This window comes from Pezoporus wallicus, unplaced genomic scaffold (genome assembly GCF_028554395.1).
Source record: "Pezoporus wallicus isolate ANWC-B61680 ecotype Strahan unplaced genomic scaffold, APGP_CSIRO_Pwel_v1 contig_818, whole genome shotgun sequence".
Classification (NCBI taxonomy): Eukaryota; Metazoa; Chordata; class Aves; order Psittaciformes; family Psittacidae; genus Pezoporus; species Pezoporus wallicus.
The window spans coordinates 3,891,828-3,905,286 of NW_026636248.1; the positions used below are offsets into that span (position 1 = coordinate 3,891,828).

A 13,459-nucleotide genomic window follows, 5' to 3' on the forward strand; every position below is an offset into this window, starting at 1 on the left:
CTAAAAACTGAAAAAAATACAGCTTTAAATTCACATGAAGTGAAATTCTTTCCACATTTTTAAAATGTCTTAATGCCTTGAAGTCTTCAATAAGCTAACTGAAATGACACTCTACACCACTTTAACAGGACTAGTCCTAAAAAACCGTAGCAATCACCTTGCTACCTGAATGACAATAAATAGCAAGCAACATGGGAGAGGAAATTTATTCATGGACAATTACAGTCTGCAACATATAAACCCTGAGTTTTGAATGCAATACACTGATATTCTAAGGTGTTCTATAAGTCTTTTAGTTAATGCTATCCCCCTTCTGCCACTTGACCTGTGTTGACTGTGGCATGCAGAACACACAAAAGGAACTGGGGGTACCATCCCTTCTCTCTCCCCAGGAACTTTGGGGACTTCTGTAAGGGCCAAAGAACTCAAAAGAACAGGGATTAATTTCTTACAAGCACAGAATCTGGCACAACAGAAGAGGAGCAGATGTACCTTCAAGATTAACAGGAAAACTACCTCCCTTTTTTTTTTTCCCCAAATACACAGAAACAATGTTTTGTTCAGACGTGACAAGATCATTGCATTTTCCACTTCCAGTCATTTTCATGAGCAACATTTCTCAACCTTGTTTACAGTTCAAGTCTCAGTTTCTCCAGAAATTGCTTTCTTTTTCATTGTACTCAGGGAAAAAGAAAAATCACAGCAACTTAACAGGTGAATTTGCAAAATCTACTTTCCAGATATAAAGGCTGTCATTTCCCTTATGAAATTAATTATTTTTGTGAAAGTCAACAGTACTAAGGTTTATTCTTGATTCTACTTCCTTCACTGAAGGTTATGAGTAAGTGCCTTATCTCTCTCTTGATTTTATCACATAAGGATCACAAATAGAATCCATTTCACTGGAGCTATAATACTCTGTATTGTGTTCAACATATAAAGGACTATATTATTTATTAGAATGATCACATTATGTTCAGATTCAAAGACAGCGGCAATAAATAGAATATCTGCTTGAGAAATTCATTCTTTAGTTAGAGAAAAGGAAAATGACCAAATAAGCTTCCAAATTTCCTTTTCCCAGGGTATTTGTTTTCTTTTCTACTAAAGCTACAAAGAATCGTAGAGATCTATGGTTGCAGTTCTGCTTTAGGGATAATTTAGTAGTGGAACACTATGGCTGTGATTACTTCAGCATTTAAGAACAGCAGGACATCACAAAAATGGCAGGACAAAATCAATCTCAATACAGCAGCAGTTAAATGGAGGAGTTTTAGATGCACAGACTTTTACGCTGGATATAGAAGCTGCTCTGAATAATATGCATGTCCAAAAGCTTGACTGTTTTCCACCTGCACTGTAATATTCCATCTCTACCTCTCTGTATAGATCTGGTCTTTAGAGCTTTTAGGACCCAGAATAAGTCCAAACTTCACTCAGCAGAACTTCCACAGTGATAGCTGTGAAGATGAGCTGTGAACTAGTGCCTTAACATCTGTTGATGGAACAGAGAGCTGCCTTTCACAACACTTCAATAATGTGTCTTTGTCAGGCTAGCTCCTTGTGAATATACCATCACGGCAGTTCTGAAGAACAAACAACATGGCTTGAGAACTAGAAGTGAACTCTGTAAAATGTAATTCTGTGACACGAACCCCAAAGCTATTGCATTTATCTGATAATAATTATCATGGTAAGCTATACACTACTGTCCTGGTCAGACAACTACGCATATCAAATGAATTATGAAATTTAACCTTTCAAAATCTATTAATAGCATGCATATAAAATCAGCATGTCATGAATCACTACTTTTATTTATCCTGCTTCTTGGATTACCAAGATTGTATTCACATTAATTTGTAAAAACCAGATCATCCAAGCAAGAAGGACTAGAAGCACAGCTGATTGCAGCTGCCTGCACTTTCAGACTAGACTAGACTCCCTGTAGCATGCATGGGTGTGTACCACTCTGGGCCTTGGTCACTTTGCAGCTCTGGTTTTGAACCTATCCTCACTTTCAAACACTTAAAGCTCAAGAAATGAGTACTCCTTTCAAAGAAAGAAAACATTTTTTTTTCCTATACGACTGTCTTTTACACATCTCCTCCATGCAATTTTCTATTTCTTCAGATCAATGAAAGGCAGCTGGCCAGCTATGACTTAAGAGGTGGAACTACAGATATTGACTCCAGCATCTGGAACACACAAACACCACTAGCAGAATTCTAAGTAATTCCACTGTATGCTTTTATTCTTTTAAAAGTATAAAGAAAATTCTGACTTCTATAGGTTAGTATTGCAAGACACCTTACTAGTCAAAGCAGTATCTCTCAAATGTGTAAGAGTCTACTTATCTTTATATAAACCTCTCTGATTAAAGCAAGTCGTCACTTCTTTCAGTGAAATATCATAGTTCAAACAATCATTATGAAGTTTTGTTATTTAAAAGTAGCTTATATAGAAGAACCCATACCTCACTGAATAAACTTCCATTCACATAAGAAATCCAGAGCTTCCAGAAGTTGGGCAGCTGACTTACAACAAGTTTTGTCAGCTTTTCAACAAACACAACTTGTTGAGGAGCTTTGTATCGCCAAGCTAAAATGGGAAGAGAGGATGGGAAAGGCAAAATTAAAAATATTTGAACTAATAATTTTTAAAAAAGTACTATTAGCTTGCAGCTTTGTATTACCACAAGTGACTATACAGTATGTATAGAAACATCGAGGTAAAAATAAAAAAAAAAACAATCAGTACGCATAAAAGCTCCTTCTTCTCATCTCATATGCTTACAAACTGCTGGCACTGAGATAGTACATAAAGAATAGGCCCCTTTGTAAGGGGTATCCAATGCAATGCACCCAATAATTCAGACAGCAGGACTTCTGTCTTCAAGATATTCTAAAAGGTAAGGTCACATGAAAGCAATCAAGAGATTAGAAGCTTCAAATGATGAGATGGTGATGCTGCAGAAACAGGGCTGGTAGGAGGGGCTAGCGCTTAAGGCAAACAATGGAAACTGGACTATCTGCTTTATTTACAGCTCAAAAAATTTTCCATTGTGGCTTGGGGTAAGGTGCCAACCTCTCATCTTTATTTTCATTTCTTTGGTAAAATCTTTAATCTGAAAAACGGAAGATTCCAACAGTGTTGAATGAACAAATCACTAACTATATAATGAAATGCCTGGATGCAGGACACACTCCTAACATGTAACACTACAGCACCCATGTTTTCACTTCATGAACCTACTTACACTCCTGGTACACCAGCTATTAAAACATATCAGGAAAGTAGCTTTCATTCTAGCAGCAAATATATTTTCTCAATTTCTTATCACATGGAGGGAAGGGACATAAAGAGAAAGCTGAACAGAGGCAGAAAAAAATTATTAATTAACACAGAAAATAAAGGTAACTTTTTCCATAACCATCTGCCATCTCCAAGCTTTAGAATGCTTGGAGAAGGAATCTCTTTTTTATTTTTTTGAGAACACCTCTCGTCGTCACCCCCCCCCCCCCCCCCCCCAAAAAAAAAACCCAAACAAACCAAATCAAAATGCCACCCCTTGCCCAGAAAAAAAAAAACAAACAACACCAAAAAACCCCCACAAAAGTCCCCCAAACAACTAAAGCCCCATAAAACAAAGATGTTCACATTTGTTGGTTTGGTTTTTTTTTTTTGTGTGCGTATAAAGTCTGGTCTTTTATAAATGATAAAGTTAAAAACATATTACCCAAATAACTGCAGAAATGCAGAAAAATGTTGGTTAAAATAGCACTTCGTCTTTACTCTACTGGAGAATATTGACTACAGAACCAGTTAGGCAAAAATAGCTGCACCTTCAGTAACTAGTAGGCTAGGCTTCGTCAGAACCTCACTTTTTTATTGTGTGGCAGCCAGTCTGGAATCTCCTTCAGGTACACCATGCCTTCAGCAGCATCCATTTGTCAAGGTCTGTATAAAATTCTGGTCCATTTCTTCAGTGGATGAATTTGGACTACCCAAAATGATGTTCTCTTCATGGCCAAAAAGTTTAGGGACTATATTAGTATTTGAAAAATCAAAAAAATCACAATGGAAGCCCAAAATTTGGAGAGAGACTCTAACATAACTGAAGCATAACTCTGCTGATAGTGATGCATCTGTTTAGAAGGCATCAGAACTTCAAAGCTTCACTAGCAAAGCTCTTAGTGTGAATACAGACAGGATATTTGTGCCATCTTGGTTTATGACTGTCAAGAGAACTGGTTAGACCCAATAGCAAAAAACTCTGCCTTTTAACACAAGCTGTGTTAATAATGTTCCTGATGCCAGGAAGTTACGCCAACACTGATATAGCAACAGCGGCGCTGCAACACCAAACCTGAGTTCTAACCAAAAGATTTCAGCTCCTTCAAGAAACGGCTTCATCTTGCCAAAAGCTCTAGCATCAACCCAACGTTATAACCAGGGATGTCTGTTCCCCGTTGACACTACATTTTGATGAATCTGTGCAATTTACATTAACGTAATTACTTGGTATACATGTCTATTATAGGCTTGTGTAATCTACGTTTTGAATACATACAACCTCAAGCTGTGATGCAATTTTTCTGGCACATGAAAATACAATGTGGCAGCACAAGAATGAAAAATAATGACAACTGTACATTCTATGTTCTTGAAAAATTCCATTCCTTCTTCTCTTTGCTCAAAAACACCACAGCAGATATTTATAGAAGTTTTTCAAGGAAGTCCACAGAATTGGAAGAAGAGTAACATCAAAGCAGACCAAAGCCAGAAAGCTCTTCATAAACACCTGCTTTCGGCAAAAACGTACATTGGTAACAAATGACCCATCCTGTGAAAAATGTTTTCTGCCTCCTGTGATTGAAAGACTTACGAGTTCAAGTTGTTTGAACGATGGCGTTGAAGACACTTATGACACATCTGGGCTGGCTGCGGGCACACTGCTTAAGCTTAGTCATACACTTTGTTTCCCTTTCTGGGTTTAAAGAATTAAAGAACAAGGACCAGATATCACAGTAATCACAGAAGGAGCAAATGCAAGGAGAGCCATCTCAGCAAATACACACAAAAGTTATAACAACAGGAAAAGGTAGTAGTAATTATTTCTGGTTTTGTAGAGAGAGAGAAAAAAAAAGAAAAAAGACACTCATTACCTTAACTTCATTTTAAGAAGCAGATTTCAGCTATGAGCTGCTCTTTTGCTTATTAAAAACACAGAGGACCTCTTCAGTGAGCAACAGTAAGGCATGAGAAAAAAGCATTCGATTTGGTAACAAACCAAAACAAACACACAGAGTGTGGGGTTTCTGTTTGGATTTTCTGACTACACCACACATTGGACATAGGGAACTGCAGCTTTGTTTTTCCAAATAAAAACAGATGCCTACCATCATCACGGCCAGACTGAAAGCTGCTGCCCCTTTTCAATGAAGCAGTTTGACTGAGATGGCCAATTGGTGATGGACGCACATCACTGTCCAGATCCAGCATAGGGCTGTGGAGCAATGAGCTGCCTGAGAGAGAGGGGAAAAATAAAATGATTTTGCACATCAACTGACATGAAACTGCATGCGGCATTCTAATTTAACTCTGAACTGATACAAAACAAAAGTTATCAAGCAAAAACATTCTTAACCTTGTTTGTTTAGACGGCTTGCTCATCTACATGAATGTTATTCAGTAACACCACTACTGACTCCTGTAAGCAAAGCCAAACCCATAAGTACCATGTGGGAAATACCAGTCTTTATTCTGTGTGTTTCTCTGTTCTTACTTTAACTAATGCCCCACAATTAATAGCTTGAAAGCCATGGATAAATACGTATTTATGTCATTAATGACATGGCACATACTTTTTTTCTGTATGGCTAAACAAACTTCTAACAGCAAGCCTTTCTTCTGCCTCCAGCCGAAGCAGTTAAGGGCAGTGTGTTCAACTACTTAGATATTTGACCTATACAGGGTTCAGGTAGAAAGAAACCATCCATCATGAAGCAGATGAACTAACAGCAATGTACACTTGTGCATGTCTGTAAACCACCCTGTACTTATACCTATTGACAAACAAAAACAGGTATTTTTTTCCCCTGGGTGGCTGACCATATGTAAGTAAGTATTATCAAGTCTACAAGCAATGATCTAATCTAATGGAGGTGGATACTTGGAGTCTAATATACATTTTGGAAAACAACCATGTAACAGTGAGCAGGCAATGATGATTTTCTAACACGCTGTAACACTGCCAATATTTCTTTTAAAATCTGTATTGCTGCTTAAGGCATTTCACCTTACAGATACATTTCTGAAAGTAACCATCAAAGTTATTTCAGCACTGAGCAACAGAGCTGTAACAGCTAAAGTTAAATGAATTACAATTCGTAGAATTATAGAACAGCCCAGGTTGGAAGGGACCTTGAGAGATCATGTGGTCCAACCTTTCAGGGGAAAAGGAGCCTAGATGAGATTATCTAGCACCCCGTCTGGTTGCATCTAGAAAACCTCCAGCAATGGGCCCTCTACCACATCCCTGGGGAGGTTATTTCAGTGAATTTCAGTGATTCATTGCTCTTACAGTAAGACGTTTCTTTCTATATTGAGATGAAACCTCTCTTGATACTTCATGCTGAATTTTGTAATGAGAGTCTTAATGGTTGAGTTTACATTGCTTGATCTTTTCCATCAATACCTACATTCACTTAAAATAACAGGAAGGCCACACAGTAAGAGCACCAGCTGTAACACTGCAGTACTCAGATTCAAGAGTAACACAAAGTAAAAAGGATTTGAAGGATATTTATTCTGAATTAATGCTGCTGTCAGACCAACAGGGCAGTAAAGATATACCTAGTCACTTTACTTCAACAGCTGGGGCTTAAACTCAAATATTAAGTATCACAAACTTCCAATAGGTGACAGTATTGTGTTTTAGTTCCTTTTGAAAGAAGTTCTTCTTCCCAAAATTCTTTAATGGGTTTAAAAGAGATTTCCTGTGGCCTTTCACTGTGGCATTGTGATTACTGATCCAACTGTAGTTCCTCTATTCATCTCATTACTGTTCATACTATAAGACAATAGCTAAATAGATCCAATTTGCTACATCATTCACAATAGTGACAGACATACTGAATTCCCTCTGTATGAACTAAAACTGCAAAATAATAATGAGAAAGTAAAAACCTAAAGCCTGCAGAAGTTTTGTTAAGTAAGTATGTATGCTGGAAGTACGAGAGGTTAATTACGGACATGTACTATGCAACTTCCCATACAGCAGAGATCTGTGTAAGATCACAGATCATTAGCATTTATAATTTAAACACCTATGATTCCTAAAACATATCTTAAATGTTATAAATTTGCGGTAATTATCTTCTGTGAAAACATTCAGCAACCCTACAGAATGAAGTAAAACCAAAACAAATTGATTCCTTTCCAGATTAAAAAAGTATACACTGAATATCTTCAGAGATTCTACCCAGAATAAAGAGAAAATTGCATAGAAGACCCTGAGAAATTTTACGTGCCTTGCATAGCTCTTGGGCATCCATAAGAATTTGCCTCAGATTCAACATATCTGCATTTTATTTTGGTGGGGGACGGGGAAGGGGGGAGGAATGTATGTCAAGACATTGCTGGTTAAAACATACATATATATACACGTTAAATTTGTTAATATATATATATAAAAAAATCCACCCAATAAAACTCTTAAAAAAACCCTCTCCAAAATCAAGCAATCTGAAAAAACAGGAGTGCAGCAATGTTATTTTCACAAAAACTACAATTAGAAAAACCCATGAAAAAACATCCCTCTGATGTCTTTGCCTAGAATTTAGGTTCTCACCTTTCAAACACCTTGTTAATATGAGGAATTTCTTGTAAACAGATCGTCTCTAAAAATGACAGTGCCAATTAAACCTCAGAATTAAGAAAAACAGACACACTTACCAAAACATCTTAATGTAACTTAGTTCAATTAAAACCATTTGCTTGAGGTAGTTGAAAACCTGAAAATTCTGTATTGCTGCTGATACACTAACCCCATGCTGCCCAAATGGTTTATATATCCACCAGTTACAGAAAACATGTAAAGAATACTCTCTTGTTCCACCAGAAAAACCACATCATCAGTTTGCAGCCGTACCAGGAAAAGAAAGTTTAACATGAACTAATTTCTTAATTGGTTGTCTAGCATTACAAGCAAGTATAACACAGCAGCAGGGAACTACAACAGCACATATACCCTCAGGACTAATAAACATCTGGAGTACATTAGCAAAGCTGATCTTGCTTTCACCCTACCAGAAGATAGCGCTTGAAGACTGCATACTAATGTATAAATCTTGTAAAAAAAGTGAGAGTTAACTTGCAAACAATTTTTCACCCATGCCAACTCATTCCCTTTCTGGAGCCAGCAGCTTAAATTTAGCAGCATAATGTAATACAATGAATTTAATATTAGTATGGACTGTAGGCAGTAACATTTATAAGCCTAAATAAACTACCCAAATAATAATTTGCTGCCTATTCGTTAGTCTGTTTGTATACTATTTCGACATTCCTAGATCCTGAGTATAGGACAGCAGCAACCTGAAGTTTCAAGATACTAACTTTTTACACGTTTTAAGAAATAAACAGCATGAATAATACATTCCTGGCGTATCTTAATTTAAAAAAAACAAAACAAAACTGCATCTTGGAAATCACAAAAGTTGGGTTTTTTTTTTCTGGTTTTTTTTTGGTTGTTGTTCTGTTTTCCAAAATATACCATCTACATGGAGCATATCTATCAGTGACCCCAGTGCCAAGTGTATATTTAACCAAGGAAACACAGGAAAAATAAATGTACTACATTCTCTTCTTCTACCAAAGAGTCATGACAAACCAGAAGTATAACTAAAGTTTATTACATTTACGACTGAAAAATCATGAAAAGAGCAAATAAGTTCAAAAGACCTTAACACTGCTTTTTATTAAAAAAGATTTTACTAGGTTTCAACTTCTTGTGCACAGATATTTTAAAGGTAAGAAGGATGAAATTAAAACACTCAGATGCCATGTGAAATATAAATAGTTCAGCAGTTTTGCTAAGACCTCTTCTCTTCTTGCATAAGATCTCACCAAAACAAAGATCTAAAAGAAAGCACAATGCTTTTTGAGGTAATTTAATTTGTGCTTTTGTGTTCTATAAATCAAGTCACCTGTGCTGACCCCAAATTGCAGGTTTACTCCAAGTTTATCAGTACTGCAGATCCTACAAGGTACATATGTGCCTGCAGTACCTATGGCTCACGTACATACCTTGACCCCACTTTCTTGAATGTTACCTGCATGCTCTTGGCTTGCACCAGATTACAGCCTCTGTTAAAAAGACAACTAACATGAAATTTACCTAGAGTAGATTTTTCCATGATCTGCAAATCAGTCAATGATTTAAAAATCCTTAAATGCAAATTACTTTCAAATTTCAAAACTATTACCAAATTAAGTGTAAAAATAGCTCGCAATATCAATCCCTTCACAGCTCTTGCTTCTTTTGTTTTGTTTTCCCCTCTCAGCCTGAGAGGCAGAGGTTTCTCAAGGGGGTCACACATCTCCCTTCTGTAACCCAGCTTCAGCCACTCTGCAATTCTGCCAGCCCCTGCACGACTTACATGGCATTCAGCTAAGGCTTTTTATAAAAGCTGCTGGTTGACTGGGGGATAATATAAGGCCAGTACTTTTTGCAGCGACAGAAAATTGTTAAGAAGTGACCAACCTCGGGCTAAATGCTTTTTTTTTCAGTGTGATTTTCTATGCTAAGTCAAACACCAGTTATTACAGAGCCTTGCAGCATACATACACATACACAGCATGTATATGAGCAAGATTTAAAAGGAAGAGACCCTACGGATGTGCAACCAGGTGAATACAGTTACTGTGTTCTTTCATCCATTATGTATCTTACAGTGAATTTTCTCACAGGCTACAATAGTAAGGGAAGGCTGATCTATAGCCTCTGGACTCTCTGAAGGGCGTCAGACTTCCTTACCAGCCTTAAACACCTTTGAACATTTTTTCCTGTGCACAGCGGGCCCTTGTCCTGTGCTACAGCCTGACCACCCACTGTTGCTTGTTGACCAAACACACAGTGCCCGGAGCCCGCACGGACACAACCAGTATAAGATTCCTTTCAAGGACACTGCATTGAGAATTTCAATTCGTCTAGGCAAGAAAATAGGCCAGAAGGAGAAATTACCAAAAAATTAACCTGCTCAACAGATGAATAACTCATTTTACCCTTTTTCTTGAATACTTTTTCTTTCTTTTCCTTACATTTATTAGAAATATGTCAGTTTTAAGTGATCAAGAAGAAAATGGGTTGTATTTCTAGCAGAGATGAACACGGAAGATAAATTGCTGCACTTTACAGAAAAAATGTTTTTGAAATACATTTAAAAAGGAGTGCTTTTTTAAAACTTAAGGCTAGACTTCATTATATTAAACATTCATAAAGAAACTATTTTTCAGTTTATCACAGAAAGGTTAATTGGGCCTATTATTTCTAGTGGTGATTTAAGTATTTCTCAGCCTCAGGGTAAGCCTTATTGTCAGTCTTGCAGGCCAAAAAATACTGAAGCAAGAGCCAAACACTTCAAGTTCAGCATATAAATAAAAATGACATCATTTTACTAGCACTAACTCCGGTGGACATCAAGATCATCATCAACTTTGAAAACAACCAGCTTTTAGTTAACTGCCCGAATAAGGACTTAAAAGACTAGAGCAGACACCAACGTAAAATTCTGGCCTCAGAAGTTTATCTTTAGTACTACTAATGTTTTCAATTTAAATTTTAAACTACCTGTGCTGCTTTTTAATCACCATATTTACTGTCTTCATAATGCTTTCAATATTATAAATACTAAATAAGAATGCCCGCTTCATTTCTGAACATGTCACAGTCTACTAAAAATTCTAAATAACAGTGAAGTTACAGATACAGGTGGTAAAAGAGGAAAATAAATCCAGTGTCAAATTCTGTACTGATTAACTTTTTTTTTTAATTAATAACCCATTAAGGGTTTGCTTGACATCTGCTGTCAAAAGGGTATTTCTGCTATGGACAGGGGATGTGGTTTAGACATGAAATGGCTCCCAGCTGCAAGAATTCTTCTTCCAGATGTACAGTAAGCAAAGGCAATGGAAGAGAACCAGCTGCTAGGATAACAAATTGAAAAGGCCCTTTTGACACAAGCCTTGCCGGCCTGTCTGATCTAACAAAGATGGATCATTCATTGCAAGGTGAATAGATTCTCAGTGTGGCACAGAAGAAAAAACAACATGGTCTAGCATCCATCTCTTTCCTTCACACTATGTACAGCTGCTGTTACTGTGGCGCAGAAATAGCCTGCATAGTTTTTGCAGTATTTGGAGAGTGGTGCAACATACATTTGAGAGCTCTAAAAATTACACTTTTCCAGTAATAAGAACTACAACAAAAATCACAATGACTGAATTACTATACTCCTGTTTCAATAGCTGTACCCATTTTAGGAACTTTCATAGGTTGCATATCAAATATTTGCAACCCAAAGGGTAGCAGAAAGATTACACTACAACTGTGTGTTTCCATTTATAGTTTTAACTTCTAAAGGTTATTTATTAACAGATAGCTTATCTGCAATCACATTACATAGTATCTCAGAAAAACCTGTTACAAAATGAAGGACTTTTTCAGTTAGTCTGATAACTGCATTAGAGTTACTGGCTATCCATTTTAGCTCAAAGGATCATGAAACCTAGTAAGCCACTATTAAAGTCTAACCAAATAAGAACTGGCCACACAGAAAACAGTCTTAACCTCCATAGCTTCTTTTCCTGATACTCATGTTAAGAATTCATTCCTTAACTCATTTTGGCTATCTGCCCAGTGCCCTAGGAAAATTTCAAGCTAAACCTCATTTATTTACATTTATTTTCATGTCACTTTACATCATTATATCCCCCATGTTTCCTGTACTCCAAAAAGTCTGAGAAGCATAAACCATAGTGAAAAACTACAATTATGCCCTAATAAAAGAGGAACTGCCAAGTAAAGTTAAAAATATGTAAATTTTACAAATATGTAAAATCCTAACTGAAGGAAACAATTTACTATTCAGGTACCAGGTTTGAAAGTCCCCAGACTTCTATAAATCCTAAGTTTAAAGTTCAGAAGCAGCAGTTCAGACTTTAGCCAATACAAAGCATATAATACCAGTACAAATCAAGTTTCTAATTCAACTATCTCTTGCTAGCAATTAAAGACACACTGTTTTGAGAGAGCATAGTGCTCTTCTATGTTAAGTTTTACATTCACAGCCTTCAAAAATGTGTTTCCATGTCTATTCAGTCTCATCTCCCTGTCTCTAACATAGCTACATACTAAATAAAAGCAGCAAACTGTCTTTACCAACATCAGGTCCTTCCAGTGGGCAGCAACAGGGGGATGTGATCAGATACATAAAAAGAAATCCATCAATAGTTCAGGAAATAACTTCATAACCATGAAAAACCCCAAAGTTTTCAAAACCAAGAAAAGTGCACAATTGTTACCTATTCCATTCGTAAGGCAAACATATTAAATAGAAAGCATAAAAAGTTAATAAATTCATATATTTACAAGAATTACTATGTCAGCAGAACTAGATTTCCAGTGAGTTGCACATGGGTCCCATATCTACAGATGTACCTTTAACGGATGATTCTGACAATCAGAGAAGCAGGAGAATAGCTTAATGTAAGGATACAAGCAAAGGAGCTTTACGATTTGGTCACCCCTTGTACCTCCTCATGCTTCAACTATGACTTTGGCTATGGTGTTCAGTCCCTTTGTTTTGGCTGCTCATACTTGGGAGCACCTCAGAGCAGGAGAAATTCTGATCTGCTGTCATATATGCATATTCACCCACCCCTTAAAACATGGGCAACAATTTCTCTTAATATGTACATCATCTGCCTGCATTTTTTTTTTTTACCTCACAATTGAAGAACTATGGATATGCAGAGCAAGAAATAGTCTGAAGGCAATGATGAGTGAGTAACAACAGCTATATATGAACATGTAATGAAACATTAATCAATGCAATTTAAGAGTAACTGGCAAACCAGCATGGCTGCTTGAGTGGGAACAGGGCAAAGGTATTCTTCAAGGGAAATACACTCAAACATACTGCTGTAACGTACTTTGTATACAGGACTTGAGAGAATTCCACGTACTACTTGTACCCATTGAAATAAATGTAACCAATTACCTAATGATCGTATTATTTCATCTTTTACTATTAAGAACTGTCTATTAAAAAAATCAAAGGAAACATCCAACTGAACAATTTGCTGTTGGTAGTTGTCAGCCTTTATGTTGCACTGCCAAATTATTTGACAAAGCTCAGCACAGCTTGATATACCTTTCAGGTGTGGGAAATAG

At 36.7% G+C, this 13,459-nt stretch overlaps 1 protein-coding gene across 1 annotated transcript in view; it reads right to left on the reverse strand.

The window, feature by feature from the left end:
* The window catches only part of EXOC2 (exocyst complex component 2), a 124,319-nt gene that overhangs the window by 55,315 nt on the left and 55,545 nt on the right, over positions 1 to 13,459 (reverse strand). The window contains exons 12-13 of the mRNA XM_057399358.1: positions 5,403 to 5,528; positions 2,477 to 2,601 (exon numbers count right to left, since the gene is read on the reverse strand). Of these exons, the coding sequence (XP_057255341.1) occupies positions 2,477 to 2,601; positions 5,403 to 5,528 (251 nt within the window). The remainder of the gene's footprint in view (positions 1 to 2,476; positions 2,602 to 5,402; positions 5,529 to 13,459) is intronic.